The sequence below is a fragment of the Gobio gobio genome, assembly GCF_949357685.1.
Source record: "Gobio gobio genome assembly, chromosome: 10".
In the NCBI taxonomy this organism is placed as follows: Eukaryota; Metazoa; Chordata; class Actinopteri; order Cypriniformes; family Gobionidae; genus Gobio; species Gobio gobio.
Window position 1 is genome coordinate 57,182,438 of NC_137116.1, and position 19,967 is coordinate 57,202,404.

At 39.9% G+C, this 19,967-nt stretch overlaps 1 protein-coding gene across 1 annotated transcript in view; it reads right to left on the reverse strand.

Annotated features, from left to right (window-relative positions):
• dock5 (dedicator of cytokinesis 5) overlaps nucleotides 1–19,967 on the reverse strand; it is a 153,753-nt gene that overhangs the window by 60,365 nt on the left and 73,421 nt on the right. Inside the window, exons 27-33 of the mRNA XM_079828037.1 lie at nucleotides 19,707–19,802; nucleotides 19,358–19,456; nucleotides 14,087–14,257; nucleotides 2,843–2,943; nucleotides 2,682–2,740; nucleotides 1,051–1,205; nucleotides 434–519 (exon numbers count right to left, since the gene is read on the reverse strand). Coding sequence (XP_079684163.1) covers nucleotides 434–519; nucleotides 1,051–1,205; nucleotides 2,682–2,740; nucleotides 2,843–2,943; nucleotides 14,087–14,257; nucleotides 19,358–19,456; nucleotides 19,707–19,802 — 767 coding nt within the window. The remainder of the gene's footprint in view (nucleotides 1–433; nucleotides 520–1,050; nucleotides 1,206–2,681; nucleotides 2,741–2,842; nucleotides 2,944–14,086; nucleotides 14,258–19,357; nucleotides 19,457–19,706; nucleotides 19,803–19,967) is intronic.

The window sequence follows — 19,967 nt, forward strand, 5'->3', positions numbered from 1 at the left end:
AGCCTACTCTCCGCCTACTGACCTAATGCGTGAACATTATATGATAGACAGACGGGATTTAAACTTTGTCGGCTGGAGACCCAAGTTTGAAGACGTAAAACATACCAAACACAATGTTCTCTCACCATTCCTGATTTCTAACGTACACTCAGTGTTCGGCTGGTCTATATGTTTTCTGTCATCTCCGGACGCGTTCATATGTAAATTACACAAGCTTATTTTGTCCATTAGATTGAAAGATCTGGAAAAGCCCACACATTTACCCGCCTTGAAGAAATCAGGACAGAAGTGTTTGAGAGTGGACAAAAGAGACGGATGAAAACACCAGGTGTAAACGAGTCTCCCTCGTCTACTTGTGATCCGATCGACCAAACACATCCTAACAGCAGAAGTACACAGGACCTAAGTGTATAAGGGGAAAGCAAGATCTCACATTTTCTCCAGCAGAATCTTGTATTGTTCATCACCGCGGCCTCCTTCAACTTCCTGGTCCAGTTTTGTGATCAGCTCATTCTCAAACTGCAAAGCACATAAATGCTTCATCAAACTTTCTGACCATCATGTGGGCGCCTACATAGGCAACATCTTGTTCTGAGGTATATTGTATTGAGAGAATCAGATCATATGTTTTACACCCCTAATTAGCATATTAAATATTGGCATATAAAGCTTATAAATTCAAAATAGCACACACAATTCTATCAACGCTTTAAAATAAGGCTCTATACATTAGTTAATGCAATAGCTTATATTAATCATTTATTTATCTTGGTTAATTTTAATATATTTTTTACATTTCAAGCTGTAAAACAACATAAAACAATGTATTATGAACAAACTTTTTAAACAAATCTAACTACATTGTATGTAAATGATCACTTATTATAATTAAATGAATCTATATTTTAATTGATAGATATTTCTGCACTGAATGCAAAATACCAGCATCTTCTAAGGAAGAATTATTTAGCTGCCGAGCATGTCTATGATGTCTAAATAATATGCTGACAATATTTTGGACCAGCAGTAAAGCTCAAACACAGCCCTCACCGTCTGAAAGGTGTGGTTGGGGCTAAAATTGCGTTCACACTGCATCATGTCAAAGAAGATGGGGATGGTGGCTTTCCTCAGCTCAGGCTCCGGCACTAATGTGGCTTCCAGGATCGGCCCCACCATTGCAGGGATGAACTTCATCTTCTCTGGGCCTGGAAGTGACACATACATCCAATGATGTCCCAAAATATCCAACATTTTCTCATTGTAATTTGTATATGCAACATGTCAAACATACACAAAATAGCTGCAGGTAGAGCCAGTGGATTGCCGAGTGCAACCATTCTACGTCATCAACCTAGAACGCAAACAACATGGCGCCGCCCAGAGGTGGACAAACTACACAACTCCATTACTTGAGTAAAAGTAAAAGTACTACTGGTTAAATATTACTCCATTACAAGTGAAAGTTGTACTGATAGATTTTTACTTAAGTAAAAGTACAGAAGTACTTGCTTTTAAAAGTACTTAAGTATCAAAAGTAAAAGTAAACGCATTATTTTATTATTGTTGCATTGTTGTATGAAAGCAGGCTTTTCCATCATGGTGGTTTAAGCCAGTCAGGCTAGAATATCTTGAACTTATTTAAATACTTGCTTAAAAGTTACAAAACTCTTATCAAAGTCAAAATCATACTAGAAAAGAAAGGTTTCTACATTGTGTTTATTTGACAGGATTATTTAAAAACATATTTCTGAAAGGACTTTAGTTAACATTATTAGCCCAACTACGTCGTTTTTGCATGCTAACTAACATCATTGTCGAACGTTATGCATTAGCGCTGTATCCACAAGGCTATCGCAACATGGCGGGTAAATCTATAAAAATCATTTGACCCAACCATACTTCATACCAATGATAATTTTGACAGCAAAATTTGATTTAGTTTTAGTCAGTCTTTTGACTATAACATTTTAGGCATCTGAATTGTTTTAGTTTTAGTCTATAATAAGATTTTAGTAGAATTAGTAGAACTAAAATCCAGCACTTGTGGTCTGGCGTCTGAGAGGCAGCTTTCTGTGCGCTTTCAGACTTATCCACGTCTGCTCTTCTGAATTTTATCTTCTCAGTATGACTATAGTTGCGCGTCTGGAACTGCCGCCTTCTATTTTACCATCAATTGATTAGTGTTCAAAAAATACTTGGAAATCATTGAACATGTGATCCTACAAGAGTGATTACTGACAGGCTGTCTGCAAAAAAACACAAAAAAAACAATCATCCACTGTCTTTCAAAGCGGCTACGACTTTCTGCTTCGAGGGCCTTGATAGAAATGTAGTGGAGTAAAAAGTACGATATTTGCCTTTCAAATGTAGTGGAGTAAAAGTCATAAGTTTCCAGAAACAATACTACTCAAGCTAAGTACAGATACTCAAAAAGTGTACTTAAGTAAATGTGCTTAGTTACTGTCCACCTCTGGTCCAAATATATAATGGATTTTTTTAAATAACGTAGATCTTTCATGGGTTTTCTACTACATATTTCAGTAAGAAACATAATTTATGTTATATTAAGCCATACAAGTCTTAACACCAGCGATCCCTTTAAGAACATTCCTCTCTACACTTGAAGCGTCTGTAATTGTCACTGTCTCTAACAGATAAGCGGAACAGGAAAAAGGCTTTACCAAGATTCTGCCACATATCTCCCAGCTTAAAGCCGATGCTTTTCCGCATGTCTCCGTACCTGTTTACATTTTTAGGGACACAATTTAATCAAGTTTAATTTCATTTAAATTAAAAACAACACATGAACTCAAATACAGACAGAACAATGTCTCTCACTCACTTGTTGAGAATCTTGTCTCGTTTCTCAAGCGAGAAGGACTCCAGCTGCAAGGACTTGTGGGTAAGGAAGGCAACAATCAGGTGAAAGTAGTTGTTCCAAAGCTATTGAGGAAAAACAACAGGAAACCATCACTGCAAAACTATTTCCTGAATACAATGGACATAAAAATTCTGTGACTTCAAAAACATCTGTACACAGAGACAAATGGCCCTGGCCAATCTTATTATCGTTTAGAGTCCTGAACATATGAAAAGCATTACATTAATTACATTAAAAAAAAACATACCATGGTATTACTAGGTTTAAGACATGATCCACAGTAATATCATCGTTTTCTTATATGCATATTGTATAGGGCAACTTATGGACTTATTGGGTATATACTAGGGGTGTGACGAGATTTCTCGTCGAGGTGAAAAGCTGTCTCGTGTCATAAATCTATTTTTTACACTCTATGGTCATAATGTCATGACGGAGTGTGAGGGGGGAGTTAGGATAGAATAGGCCAAAACACCGCGTTTACATTACGCCTCCACTCCAGTTTTGCTTTTTATATAAATAAAAACTATTTAATTCAGGTGGATAACAGTCGCTTCAATTCCATCAACTCACCCAACACAAGCTGGGTTTTTTTTTGATTATACTTTCAAAATTACAGAATTCAATAGCAACACAATTCCACACATTTACGCATTTTTCAAGTATACAATGAACGAACAATAGTTAAAATAAAAAACAAAACAAAATTAAAAGGGCATCACAAACATGTTCAATTCATTTAGCATATACACAGTTTTTTGGGGCTTTTCGGTTTTTTGAAAACTTTACAGATTCTAAATAACCTTTAAAGACTGTTTGAAAATGAGCAAAATTGGGTTTCGAGTTTCGAGCTGTTTTGAGTCGTGTGCGCAGCACTGATCACGTGACGAGAAGACATTGAGCGTGTTATGAGTGTGCGCTCGCATTGTACGAGTGTGCGTTACATGTTAGTGGACTCGACCGTGGCGAGTTTATATTTTAAAATGTGCGTTCAGAGTCCCAGAGTACGCACGATCGCGAAATTAAACGCGAGCGCTCATTCAACCGCGATTTCCATAAGTTACCGCTGTTTGAAAGCGGCTCCCTGAGGCACGCGAATATCGCCCAATATAAAAGCTCAATCATCTCTTAGCTCTGTATCATGCTTGAAGATAAATTTGGTCTCTATTTGCACTTTGAATATTGAGTAGCCTACTTTGATTATGGTTTTTGTTTGCACTTAATATCTATGATTAATTTGTGGGAAGGAGTTCAGTTAGGAGGTCAAAAGAAGCTTTTGAAGAGACAATCATACAGGAAAGAAGCCAGTCAGTTGAGTTTTTGCCAAAACCTTTACAGTGCTTGTTGCCTTTTACTGCATATGATAATTCATACTCAGAAAGTAGAACTGAAATGACATTCATTACAAGACGATGAGTTAAATCATTTCAAATGTACCTGCAAACAATTTTTCTAGTCATGTATTTCATCATTGAGGATTTCTTAAAAATACTATGTAAAAATCTCGTCTCGTCTTGCTCTCGTGAACCCAATCTCGTCTCGTGAGATAAGTGTCTCGTATATACGGATGTGTAACGGAGGTCAGTAGTAGTCGCTCTGCGAGTAAACCTCACTCCTCTGATCTCAAGAGATGCTCTAGGATCATTTGATTATGGAGAGTGATGGAGATGCAACAATGTTAACATTAATGTTAATGTTTTTCTTGTATTTAGCCCTCATTGCTTACTAATTAGTCACACTCATACTCATTGGTGGTCAAATGTGACCACAACTTAACTATTTTTCAATTAAATAAATGTTCTATATTTTAGTTCAATAGTATTTATTGAATATTTTGATAGAGATATTTTGGTAATAAATAGGCCTACTATTTGTGCAATAATTATGGTCCATTAATGACCACTTAGAATATTTGTTATTATTTATATTACAATTAGTGTAGTAATTAAGGTTAAAATAGAGAATTCCTATGCAAAGCGGCAAATTAGAGTCATTTTGTGGCTGGAAACATAATAATTTTCATTTGTAAAGCCATGGTTTACCTACTAGGTGCTTGTATGGCTCTTTAATAAATATACATGTATGCTCAAAAAAGTATTGCAGATCATAACTTCTTACTTATTTTTAGGTTTTGCATTTGAATAAATATTTAGACATGATCAAACACTAGATTTGTTTAAATGTGAAATTTTAAAAAGTTAATAGCTTACATCCTAATATTTTAATGATACTTACATAAGCAAACACGAGGGAATATTAATGAATGCAAGCAAATCTAATTTAACCCAAGAAAAGTTTAAAAGAGTGCTAAAAAGACAAACTTATTTTTCCTTATATGTACAGTAGGCTATATACATACAAATTGATACTGAATCAATATTTGTGCCAATCAAATATCAAATCAAATCAAATTGTGGGGGGGTGTACACATAGTCAAAAAAGTAAAAGTTTTATCAAGCTGCACGATTTGAAGTATCGTTTATGTTTCCACAAAAGTTGCCGGATAAGTTTAATACTTAAGAACAATATTAATTGCACTGACAAACAGGGGATTTACTGAGGGAAATCTGTATTTAGGATTTCATTGTTTCGTGGACCAGAATCGTCCTCGTTCGACCATTGCAAACCCAGAGCTAGAAATCCACTCGGACGCTGCTTTTAAATTATCCTTGTGTGTTGGGTTACATATCACGGCTGAGCAAGGCAAAGTCACGCTTTGATTATTTAAACAAATGAGTTTGTATTGATATACTGTAATGCAATTGCTTTTTTAATTGCCTGAGGTCTTACGGGGTGAAATACTTCGGATGCACAGGGTGTTGGATGAATGGTAACCAAGCAACAGAAAGTTTAACTGTTGAGTTATTTTTCAACAGCGGTATAGATGATATTTCCCAAATGTCTAAAGTGCAGGAGGCTTCCCGTGGGTGCAAAATCCATACGCTTTCCCAAAAGATAATCACAAATGAGCATCATAAAAACATGTTACATAAGAGCATGTTTCGTAGAAATGCCCCATCCTGGAAAATTACACACTTGCAGAGATATTCACAGCACTCGAATTATAACCTGTGGTCAAATCACTCTCACACAATCTCACACACAGAACACTTAAAGGGTTAGTTCACCCCAAAAATGACATTTCTGTCTTTAATTCCTCTCCCTCATGTCCAAATCCGTCAGACCTTCGTTCATCTTCTGAACACAAATGAAGATATTTCTGATGTAATCCGAGAGCTCTGACCCTCCATAGACAGCTATTTAACACTTTCAAGGGTAAAACATTGTTAAAGCTACACTGTGTAGCTTTTTTAGTTTATTCTTAGCTAAAAACACTTAGTTCTTTCAGAAATATATGTGCTCATTAATGTATATTTACTTCTTTCAAGTAATAAAGTATTCTGGTAAGTTTATAATATGCCATTGTAAACACATACGGGTGAGGGTTTGAATGCGGGTCGCCATGTTGATCCTCCATCTTGAAAGTACATTAGCCAAAGAGGGACATTCCCGTAAATTCAAGCTTGGCCTTTGGCGTTTTAACACTCGATGGCTCCGTGTCCAATGTGGACGAGGTCGAGCTGGAAGCCATGTTAATCTTGGACTAAATCAGCCACCGTAGGAGTTAAAACGAAATCGGAATTGAGAGGAAGAGAAACCAATATTCACTGGATGGTCATATACCAGTTCACCACTAGATGAGGGAAAATATCACACAGTGGAGCTTTAATATAGTCCATGTGACTCCAGTGGTTCAACTAGGGCGGCCTGTATGTCCAAATTTTGGCTGGAAAGCCCCCTGTCCAGCACAGCCTCAGGCCAGACACTCATTTGTCCTCCTTTTTGGAGTTGCGCTGAATCGGCCTATAAAAACCTGCTCTAGAATCTGTATTGGGACGCAGCAGCACAGCGTCTAATGCCGTAAGATCTCTGGTCAAACAAATGATTGGCTGAAAGCGGTGTCAAATAAATATCTGATATATCATTGGTTAAAAACAAGACTTCACGACGTGCTGGCTAAGTCATATCATAACGTTAACATGCCGAAACGTCAGACCTCGTTTAATCTGGAATGGACAAAAGAGCACAAATTTAAATCAAAAAGCAGTAGAGACGCTTTTTTATAGATTTTGCACACTGTGAAGTGGACATTAGTCGTCAAGGGAAAGCCGCCATTGCCAGCATGGAAAAACATAAAGGTAAAGACGAGCCGCAGGTAGGCTACGTCTTCCCTGAGGTCATTTTTTCGAGAAGCAACATCACCTCAGGATGACAAAATCTCCACTGCAGAGCTTTGTGAAGTCTATCATGCAGTCAAGCATCACCAGTCATACAGTATAAAAGAAATGCATATAAAATAATAATCTGGCACAGTGCCAGACAACATCACATTTCTGGACTTCTGCAAATAACAGAAATACATAAATAAACAAATGCGAAAAATAAATAAATACACATCTCAGTTCTTAACAAAGAGCTGCTGCAGAGGGTGAACTTCTTTGTTAAGAACTGAAATGTGTATTTATTTATTTTTCGCATTCATTATTTGTTTATTTATGTATTTCTGTTATTTCCAGAAGTCTAGAAATGGGATGTTTTCAGGCACTTTGCAAGACGGGTTCATCTCAGTGGTCAGTTTCACATTGTCTTGAATAAATACAAATACTGTAAACAAACACTTTTTTGGCTCTTCTGTTACTCATACGTCTACATCAGGATATATCGCAGATCAAACGGTCTGGCAATGAATAGAGCAGGCTATTGCAGAATCTGTATCACGATACCATCGATATGATGGACAACACTGTATTGTAGCTGCGAGTACACCAGAGTCCTGTGCAATTATTCTTGCCTCACTAAATGCCGAAAAGTGTCCTCCTGTTTGGTGTTATGAAAATAGCCATCCTAGGTTCAACCTTCATTTTATGAAGTGACCAGAATAGTGCGCAAAAACAAACAAAAATAACGACTTTATTCAACTATTTCTTCTAGTCTGTGTCAGACTTCTACGCAGTAAAATTGTTGAATAAAGTTATTTGCACAAAAACTTATTTTCAAGGGAAAAAAGTATTTTAACCGCTTCATAAAATGAAGATTGAACCACATAGATCCCCTGAGGGCGAGTGTAGATGAACCCAAGTGCAGTATTTATTAACTTCACATGAACAGATGCGAGATGAACAACAGACTTGACTAGATAAGAGATTCCCTGACATTGGTACAGGGACAATACTCGACAAGAGACAATGGAAACATGACGGCTATATACACAGGACTATTGGGATCACATGACAAAAACATGACACAAGGGAATATGACACAACTAAACCAACCAATAGGAACATAACACAGAGACAGAGCGCATTTAGGCCACTTATGTGTGTGTACATATTGTGAATTAATTTATTAAACGTATTTAACTAGCGTTCGTAGCCTTCAGTGAATTAATTAAATATAGGCTAAAAATATCAGTTGACCCTGTGTTAACTTTCTTCACTGAGGCGAAAATGAAGAGACTAGTCAGAGCTCAGCTTTAGGAAGAGACAGGACAAGAGAAGAGACTGAGAGAAAAAGAAAGAGTGCTGGAAATGAGAGAGTGATGAAATGAGGAGAGAACAGGTGTGACAAGATAAAAGCTATTTATTATTAGCATTCAAACACCTTAAAATTCACATATGTAAATCAGAGTAATTTTCTTGGGGGACCATGCCCCCCCAAACCCCCTAAATAGCTTGAATTGGGGACCTCAGCGGTTTTAACATTCCTTAAGGCAGTTTTATTCTCAAAAGTTGCTGCTGTTTCTGGAAACATGTTTGCTTTGACCTCATATCTGGAGTTAATGCATTTATGATGTTAATGTGTTGCTGCTTGGAATATTTATAGGCCTACTTAAAATTAAAATTGATTAAGTAAAAAAAAAAAAAATCTCAGGTAGAAAACATTGTGGCACCGAGATCAGCTAATATGGGGCCCTTGGGTTTGTTATTGCCTCAGGGCCCCGCGTGTTCTCAATCCTGGCCTGGTTGCAGTGGAGTTAAAAGTGCAAATCACAGTTACAGTCAATATGGGAGCTATTTTTACTGGATCTGAGACAATATTTGGACCATCATACATTGTTGTTTTGTTGTTGTTTCTTATGTTTTATGATACAGCAAATTTGATGAATTTTGAATAGTTTTTGTGCACAAAAAAACCCTAAATAACGACTTATATAGTGATGACCGATTTCAAAACACTGCATCATGAGGGTTCGAAGCGTTATGAATCAGTGAGTCGATTCATGATTTGGATCGCGTGTCAAACCACCAAACTGCTGAAATCACGTGACTTTGGCGATCCGAACCGCTGAATCGACTCACTGATTCATAACGCTCCGAACCGCTGAATCGACTCACTGATTCATAACGCTCCAAAACCGCTGAATCGACTCACTGTTTCATAACGATCCGAACCGCTGAATCGACTCACTGATTCATAACGCTCCGAACCGCTGAATCGACTCACTGATTCATAACGCTCCGAACCACTGAATCGACTCACTGATTCATAACGCTCCAAACCGCTGAATCGACTCACTGATTCATAACGCTTCCGAACCGCTGAATCGACTCACTGATTCATAACGCTCCAAAACCGCTGAATCGACTCACTGATTCAAAACGCTCCAAACCGCTGAATCGACTCACTGATTCATAACGTTCCGAACCGCTGAATCGACTCACTGATTCATAACGCTCCGAACCGCTGAATCGACTCACTGATTCATAACGCTCCAAACCGCTGAATCGACTCACTGATTCCTAACGCTCCGAACCACTGAATCGACTCACTGATTCATAACGCTCCAAACCGCTGAATCGACTCACTGATTCATAAAGTTCCGAACCGCTGAATCGACTCACTGATTCATAACGCTCCAAACCGCTGAATCGACTCACTGATCCATAACGCTCCGAACCGCTAAATCGACTCACTGATTCATAACGCTCCGAACCGCTGAATCAACTCACTGATCCATAACGCTCCGAACCGCTAAATCGACTCACTGATTCATAACGCTCCGAACCGCTGAATCAACTCACTGATTCTTAACGCTCCAAACCGCTGAATCGACTCACTGATTCATAACGCTTCGAAGCTTCATGAGGCCGTGTTTTGAAATCGTCATCACTATATAAGTCGTTATTTAGGGTTTTTTTGCGCACAGAAACTATTCTCGTCTTCATAAAGTTATTGTAGAGCCGCTGTAGTGAGATGGACTTTGTAACTTTAGTCTTTAGTGTCTTTTAAGGGTCTTGAGAGTGTAAAGTTGAGCCAATGGAGGCCTTTCAGAGCATCAGATTTACACTAAAATATCTTCATTTGTGTCTGAAGATGAACGGAGGTCTGACGGGTGTCCAACCACATGAGGGTCAGTCATTAATGACACAATTTACATTTTTGGGTGAACTAACCCTTTAAAATGGCCAACTTTACAGCAGAAGAACACATGTTTATAGTCTGGGACAAAGTGTGCTTTTGGTCGGGGGGGGGGGGGGGGGGGGTTTATAACTCATTCCTTTACATTATATAAAGCCTTAAAGTTCTGCATAATTAAGGGCGTGGCCACTTTGAGTGACAGGTGGATTGTCTGCTGTCTGTCAGTCATCACCTCAGCTCCGCCCACGTCCCGCCTCTTTGCCCATTTTCTGTTATCTGGGAGAGACGCTGACAAGATGGCGACGGCCAGCTCGACCCGACTTTACACTTAAAAACGGCTCTTGTAAATTCCCTGTTCACATATTAAATGAGAAACAGCGCTGACACGTTGAGGTTGTGGCTTTGCTTTTGAGTCCTGTAAAGATCAGACTGAAATGATCTTGTTAAATAAACTTCAGATGCTGATAATTGGTTCTCTACTGGTCTAGAACCCGTTTAAATGAGTTTTAGAGACAACTGAGAGGATATTTAATGACTTCAATGTGTATTTCCAGCTAGAAATAGAATCACAGGTTGGACAATTATGTCCACTCTGTCAGACGCCATTTTGATTATAACAAAACTCCGGTTTGTGGGACATCATTGGGACTGAAGGATCTGTGCTGCATTCAAAAAACAACCAACACTAAGTAGGCAGCAGGTCTTAGCAGGCAGGATGTTGTGCAAACATCAGATCTGAACGTGCCTTAACGCCTTCCTGCCTCTATATACTGCTTGTGAAGGCGTTTATCAAATGAAGGATTCAGTCGTGCTGTTTTCAGGATTGGGATGGAAGTGTGAGTTGTGAAAATCACAGCATGGTTAGTAAAATGAACTCTTTTATCTCAGAAGATTAAAGAAAAATAATAGTCCTCTTGACAAGGGTCTTTTAAATTCAAACAACATTCATCATTCTCTCATTTAACACACTATTACGCTTCATTAAAGCTTCTATTAACGATGCTTTTAGTAGTTTTACATGTTTGAAAAGAAATGCAATTCCATTTAATTTAAAATAATTCCTGCAAAAGGCATGTTTACACAGATTTTACGCAATATTTTCGGTCTTTATTTCACTTTTTTTTTTTACACCACTGACAAAACACAAAGGGCCCTATTTTAACGATCTGAAACGCAAGTGTCAAAGCGCGAAGCGCAAGTAACTTTGTGGGCGGGTCTCGGCGCTGTTGCTATTTTCCCGGCGGGATAAATGGCTCTTGCGCCCGGCGCAAATCTAAAATGGGTTGGTCTGAAGTAGCTTCATTATTCATAGGTGTGGTTTGGGCGTAACGTGAATAAACCAATCCGAGCTTCATCCAACATTCCCTGTAAAAGCAGGTGCGCAAGTTCCATTATGGATTGCTATTATTATGGCGTATTTACCAGGCGCACGCCAGGAGCGGTTCACAGCCGAGGAGACTGATGTGCTTGTAAGAGCAGTGAAAGACAGAGAAGTTGTGTTGTAATGTTGTACATTATGGTAAAGGTGATTTCACAGTCTTTTTTTTTTCAGTCTTTCAGTTTTTTCAGTTTTTCAGTCGATTTTTTTTCCTGGTTCTTGACGGACAAACCAATTTGTCAGATGTCCTTATATACATACATGTCTTGCCACTATTGGGCAAACAGGTCTTATCCTTAATTATTACAATTAGCCTGAATCATTTGTAAGCTAGATTTATGCCTATTTTTTCACATCTTCGTGGCACACCACAATGATTTCCGTCATCTCATGTGTTAATATTTTTTTAGTGTAACAATTTATGATTTGCAAAAATAACTGTTGCATCTGTGTAGATTATATGAGCAAAGTGTATGCGCGTTGTGCACGCTATACATTATGGTCAAGCATGCGCCCTTAAAATAGCATAATGAACAACGCGCAACGCGCCACTGACTTTAGACTAGGTTTTTTCTGGTCAGTGGCGCAATTGTTTAATGGAACAGCAAAATAGCACCAGGGATTGTTTGCGCCGGAACACGCCTCCTTTTTTGCGCTGAACCGCCCAGGGAGCGCAAGTTCATTCACTAGTTTAGCGACGTGCTTCTGTGGAGGGAAAAGCGCGCTTTGCGCGGGTGCAAAATAGGAATGACACATGCGTCGGTGTACAAAGTCAATTGCGCTGGGTGCAAGATAGGGCCCAAAGTGTGTCTGTAACCCATCAGTCAGTGATTTAAAGCTGCACTATGTAACTTTTCCGTCCGCTTGAGGTCGTCTGTTCAAAACAAAGGTGTAGTTTGATGACGGCACGTTTGAGCGCAGACTCTTGGGACATGTGGTCTTCACCTCAGCCGGTGGGAAAGAATCGGGACAGGACTCGGGCAGAAATCATGTTGATGATGTGATTATTAACGTTACTGTAGTGAAGCAGAGCAGGACGAGTGTTGTGGAGCTGAGGAACCGCTGGAGCCATTGTTCATAAGATGAACACAACACACGTTCACACTGCAGTGAGAGGAAAGCGTTTCTGCAGAATAAAACCACTAACCGAGGGGAACGCGGATATGATGTCATCGACAGGCCACGCCCTCACACGTCCCGGTTCCTCGGGTAAAATAGCAATTTACTCACCATTTTCAAATAGTTTGGGATATTGTAAGTACTCAACTGAACAAGATATATAACACTGGCCTAGTGGATATTTTACTGAAAAAAAGGTGAAATAATGTAGCTTTAAGCCTCACTACAAGATTCATTCTTTTGTGAATCAGATTACACTTGTTGAGCTGTATGTTTTTTAATTAATCTATACTATTGTTCAAAATTTTGGGGTTGGTATGTCATTTTTTATGTTTTTGAAAGAAGTCTCTTACACTCACCATGACTCTATGGGCAATATTTGAACGATCTGAGCGTGTGTTCTGAAGCTCATGGTGCATGTCCGAATCCACTTTTGCTAGTTTAACGATGGATAAAACAGTCTGCGTGCCAGGCACATGGTCTATAAGGGTCGTCCCTCGTCTCTTAATGAGCCATGGGTGTGTTTTGGGCGTAACAAGCAATAAACCAATCAGAGTCTCATCTCCCTTTCCCTTTAAAAGCCAGTTGCGCTCACACCATGGCGGATTCACTATTTTCACATAGTGGAATATAGACACCCTCAACCTGACGAGTCAGTTTAAATCATGTGTGTATTGCCACGATTGGTTAAATAAGTAGCCAATTTCATTCATCATTACTGCCCAGACATGCAATGACTATCCATTTTGACATGTAGGCATTTTTATCTTTACGTACACAATAATAATCTTTTACATTGTAATCCTTTTATTTGTAATATTTGGCATGTGTGTGTGCTGCTGCACGTCCCTGTGTGTGTAATAGTGCACCCGACTATAGGCGCAAATTACTAACACACCGTTTAAATAACACAAAAGATACTGCGCAGTCGATTCCTCAAAATAGAGGAATAGAAAGTTAAAACAGCATTTATTTGAAATAGAAATCTTCTGCAACATTATAAATGACTTTACTGTCACTTTTTAACTAAAATAATGATACCTTACTGAATGAAAAGTGTTATTTCTTAATGACCCTGAACTGTGTAACAGAATGATTCAGAAGAGTCATATGTCCTGTGACCACACTGTCCTCCGAATGACTTCCTCCTGCAATATGCAGTTGTTTAAGGGGAAGCGCTGGTGGTTTGCACTACCAGAAACACCATTGCATTTCCGGCAATATAATCTTGGTCTTGCCTGAAGCATAACTGTGTCCTTGACCCCTTTATGAGACCTCGTCAGACTGACCTGTAAGTGGAAGTGAGCGGAGTCCAGGAAGTACTTGTTGAGAACATCCGAGTACTGGTCTATCGCCCGGAGAAACACTTTCATTTGGAGAAGATTCAGGATCATCCAGTCACGCGGAAACACATTGCCCATCAGGTTTTTGAACATGATGAAAGTCTCCATTAGAAAATCCTGGTGGGGAGACGACAAAAAACATGAAATATTGTTGTTAAGGGCATGTACAGTGGCAAGAAAGAGTGTTGAACCCCTTGCAGAATCTGTGAAAATGAGAATATAAGAGGGATCATACAAAATGCATGTTATTTTTTATTTAGTACTGTTCTGAATAAGATATTTAACATTAAAGATGTTTACATATAGTCTGTGAGACCAAAAAAATAGCTGAATTTATAAAAAGAACCTCGTTCAAAAGTTTACAAACCCTTGATTTGTCGTTCCCTGGATGATCCACGGCTGTTTTTTGGTTTTCTGATGGTTGTTCTTGAATCCCTTATTTGTCCTGAGCACTTAAACTGCCTCCAAACTCTTCAGTTTTCCAGCATCTTCTGCATATTTGAACTTTCTCCAGCATTGACTATATGATTTTGAGATCCATCTTTTCACACTGAGGACGATTGAGGGACTCAAACACAACCATTAAAAAAGGTTCAATCATTCCCTGATGCTCCAGAAGGAAACGCAAAGCATTAAGAGCCGGGGGTGAAAACTTTTGAACACGAAGATGTCCACATTCTTCTTATTTTGTTTAAATATTATTTTTAATTTAGCACTGTCCTTCAGCAACAGAAGATACTTACATCATGTTTACCGGAAGACAAATTAAGTACAATTTACCATGATCTTCAAATTCAAGAATCATGGATCTCAGAATCATAAAGTCCCTGCTGTAAAGGGTTCAAATGTGCAGAAGATGCTGGAAAACTGAAGAATGTGCAGGAGCTGGAGGATTTTTCTGAAGAACACTGGGCAGTTTAACTGCTCAGGACAAACATGAGACTCATGAATAACCATCATAAAACATAAAAACTAGTGTTGTAGTACTCGAGACCGGTCTTTAGACCATTTATTGACAGTATTGGTCATGTCTCGGTCTCGACCACATTTATACTCGGTCTTGTCTTGGTCTCAGACTAAGAGGACTCGTGATTTTGTTTCAAAACCGGTCAAGACCACGACTGCTGGGATATCACTAAACTGCCAGTGCATTGCCTGATTTATTTATTAACATCATTAATGTGATTGGATGTAAAACTTACTGGTCTTGGTCTCAACACACATTGGTCTTGTCTTGTCTTGGTCTCAACACACATTGGTCTTGGTCTCAACACACATTGGTCTTGTCTTGTCTTGGTCTCAACACACATTGGTCTTGTCTTGTCTTGGTCTCAACACACATTGGTCTTGTCTTGTCTTGGTCTCAACACACATTGGTCTTGGTCTCAACACACATTGGTCTTGGTCTCAACACACATTGGTCTTGGTCTAAACACACATTGGTCTTGGTCTCAACACACATTGGTCTTGGTCTCAACACACATTGGTCTTGGTCTCAACACAAATTGGTCTTGTCTTGTCTTGGTCTCAACACACATTGGTCTTGTCTTGGTCTCAACACACATTGGTCTTGTCTTGTCTTGGTCTCAACACACATTGGTCTTGGTCTCAACACATTGGTCTTGGTCTCAACACACATTGGTCTTGTCTTGTCTTGGTCTCAACACACATTGGTCTTGTCTTGGTCTCAACACACATTGGTCTTGTCTTGTCTTGGTCTCAACACACATTGGTCTTGGTCTCAACACATTGGTCTTGGTCTCAACACACATTGGTCTTGTCTTGACTTGGTCTTAACACACATTAGTCTTGTCTTGTCTTGGTCTCAACACACATTGGTCTTGTCTTGTCTTGGTCTCAACACACATTGGTCTTGTCTTGGTCTCAACACACATTGGTCTTGGTCTCAACACATATTGGTCTCGTCTTGTCTTGGTCTCAACACACATTGGTCTTGGTCTCAACACATATTGGTCTTGTCTTGGTCTCAACACACATTGGTCTTGTCTTGTCTTGGTCTCAACACATGTTGGTCTTGTCTTGGTCTCAACACACATTGGTCTTGTCTGGGTCTCAACACATATTGGTCTTGTCTTGGTCTTGTCTTGGTCTCAACACACATTGGTCTTGGTCTTGGTCTCAACACACATTGGTCTTGGTCTCAACACACATTGGTCCTGGTCTTGGTCTCAACACACATTGGTCTTGTCTTGGTCTCAACACACATTGGTCTTGGTCTCAACACATATTGGTCTTGGTCTCAACACACATTGGTCTTGGTCTCAACACACATTGGTCTTGTCTTGGTCTCAACACACATTGGTCTTGGTCTCAACACATATTGGTCTTGGTCTCAACACACATTGGTCTTGTCTTGGTCTCAACACACATTGGTCTTGGTCTCAACACATATTGGTCTTGGTCTCAACACAAATTGGTCTTGTCTTGTCTTGGTCTCAACACACATTGGTCTTGGTCTCAACACATATTGGTCTTGTCTGGGTCTCAACACATATTGGTCTTGGTCTCAACACACATTGGTCTTGGTCTCAACACATATTGGTCTTGTCTGGGTCTCAACACACATTGGTCTTGGTCTCAACACACATTGGTCTTGGTCTCAACACACATTGGTCTTGGTCTCAACACACATTGGTCTTGTCTTGGTCTCAACACACATTGGTCTTGTCTGGGTCTCAACACACATTGGTCTTGTCTTGGTCTCAACACACATTGGTCTTGTCTGGGTCTCAACACACATTGGTCTTGGTCTCAACACACATTGGTCTTGGTCTCAACACACATTGGTCTTGGTCTCAACACACATTGGTCTTGTCTTGGTCTCAACACACATTGGTCTTGGTCTCAACACACATTGGTCTTGGTCTCAAAACACATTGGTCTTGGTCTCAAAACACATTGGTCTTGGTCTCAACACACATTGGTCTTGTCTTGGTCTCAACACACATTGGTCTTGGTCTCAACACGCATTGGTCTTGGTCTCAACACACATTGGTCTTGGTCTCAACACACATTGGTCTTGGTCTCAACACACATTGGTCTTGGTCTCAACACACATTGGTCTTGGTCTCAACACACATTGGTCTTGGTCTCAAAACACATTGGTCTTGGTCTCAAAACACATTGGTCTTGGTCTCAACACACATTGGTCTTGTCTTGGTCTCAACACGCATTGGTCTTGGTCTCAACACACATTGGTCTTGGTCTCAACACACATTGGTCTTGGTCTCAACACACATTGGTCTTGGTCTCAACACGCATTGGTCTTGGTCTCAACACACATTGGTCTTGGTCTCAAAACACATTGGTCTTGGTCTCAAAACACATTGGTCTTGGTCTCAACACACATTGGTCTTGTCTTGGTCTCAACACACATTGGTCTTGGTCTCAACACACATTGGTCTTGGTCTCAACACATATTGGTCTTGTCTTGGTCTCAACACACATTGGTCTTGGTCTCAACACATATTGGTCTTGTCTTGTTTTGGTCAACACACATTGGTCGTGGTCTCAACACACATTGGTCTTGTCTTGGTCTCAACACACATTGGTCTCGTCTTGCTCTCAACACACATTGGTCTTGTCTTGTCTTGTCTTGTCTTGTCTTGGTCTCAACACACATTGGTCTTGTCTTGTTGGTCTTGTCTTGTCTTGGTCTCAACACACATTGGTCTTGTCTTGGTCTCAACACACATTGGTCTTGGTCTCAACACACATTGGTCTTGTCTTGGTCTCAACACACATTGGTCTTGGTCTCAACAAACATTGGTCTTGTCTTGGTCTCAACACACATTGGTCTTGTCTTGTCTTGGTCTCAACACACATTGTTCTTGTCTTGTCTTGGTCTCAACACACATTGGTCTTGTCTTGTCTTGGTCTCAACACACATTGGTCTTGTTTTGTCTTGGTCTCAACACACATTGGTCTTGGTCTCAACACACATTGGTCTTGGTCTCAACACACATTGGTCTTGGTCTCAACACACATTGGTCTTGTCTTGTTTTGGTCTCAACACACATTGGTCTTGTCTTGTCTTGGTCTCAACACACATTGGTCTTGTCTTGTCTTGGTCTCAACACACATTGGTCTTGTCTTGTCTTGGTCTCAACACACATTGGTCTTGGTCTCAACACACATTGGTCTTGGTCTCAACACACATTGGTCTTGGTCTCAACACACATTGGTCTTGTCTTGTTTTGGTCTCAACACACATTGGTCTTGTCTTGTTTTGGTCTCAACACACATTGGTCTTGTCTTGTTTTGGTCTCAACACACATTGGTCTTGTCTTGTTTTGGTCTTAACACACATTGGTCTTGGTCTCAACACACATTGGTCTTGGTCTCAACACACATTGGTCTTGTCTTGTCTTGGTCTCAACACACATTGGTCTTGGTCTCAACACACATTGGTCTTGTCTTGTCTTGGTCTCAACACACATTGGTCTTGTCTTGTCTTGGTCTCAACACACATTGGTCTTGTCTTGTCTTGGTCTCAACACACATTGGTCTTGTCTTGTCTTGCTCTCAACACACATTGGTCTTGTCTTGTCTTGCTCTCAACACACTCTCCTTGTCTTGGTCTTAACACACATTGGTCTTGGTCTCGGATTAGGTGGTCTTGACTACAACACTAATAAAAACAGCCGTGGATCATCCAGGGAACGACACACAGTTTTAAGAATCAAGTGTTCATAAACTTTTAAACAGGGTAATTTTTAGAAATTCAGCTGTTTTTTTTTTTGCCTCGTGGACTATAAGTAAACATCTTCTATGTAAAATATCTTATTCAGAACAGTTCTAAATAAAAAAATAACTTGTTTTTGAATGATCCCTCTTATTTTGTTAAAATTATTCACATTTTCAGATTCTGTAAGGGGTTCACACACTCTTTATTGCCACTGTATGCATACCCAGAAACTCTACGATTAGATGCAGACCGGCAAATGACATGTGCATGTCCATACTGTACATGACAGAGCAGGAACAACAGATGCTAATTTGAAGCTGCGCTCTGACCATGCTTATTTCGTTCCGCTATTAAACCCTGACTCACTCCGGGACAGGGAACAGAGCCACATGCGTCGCATCAGTCGGCTGTGCAAAAGGTGGATTATTTATAACTCAACTCTGAGCACAGAAGGCTCTTTCTGCATCTGCGATGATGGATGGCTCCTGTGGAGAGAGCGGGAGACTTACGATAATGTCCTGTCTGGTTTTGAAGGTGCTGATGTATTGTGCGTAATGTGCGTCTTCCATTTGTTTCAGGATAGCGGTCATGCATGCCAGATAGTGGCCCTGTGTCCAGAGGAAGAGAAGGAATAATCAATAACTGTACATGTGCTGCCCACACCGCTGAGAAAACTCATAGCCGAGAGCCAGGGCGAAGAAATAAACAAGTTAAGTTCAGTGGTGCAGACTGCTGTTGTTGTTATGAGTTTCAGCAGGTGTGTGTGTGTGTGTGTGTGTGTGTGGGCTTTGCCGGGAAGGTAAGCTGATTTATCTCTGCTAAATCTTTCTAGAACGCTCCGTTTTGTGGCGTGCTTACTATGAAGGGAGAGTCCACGCTCAGGTTGATGACCGTACGGTTGACCCTCCGCAAGAGACGGTCCACGATTAACTTCACATGACCGGACGTGGGACCCTGAAAGCAGAAAGAGGTGAATGAGATGCATTGAAGGACGGTTGAATGAGCATCCAGAAACTCTCTCTCTCTGATGAAATAACCTTAGATGACCTTATTTTGGAAATTTGCAATGCAACTGCTCCAGCAAAGAGCTGACCACAAGTCACAAGAGTTTGACCTGAA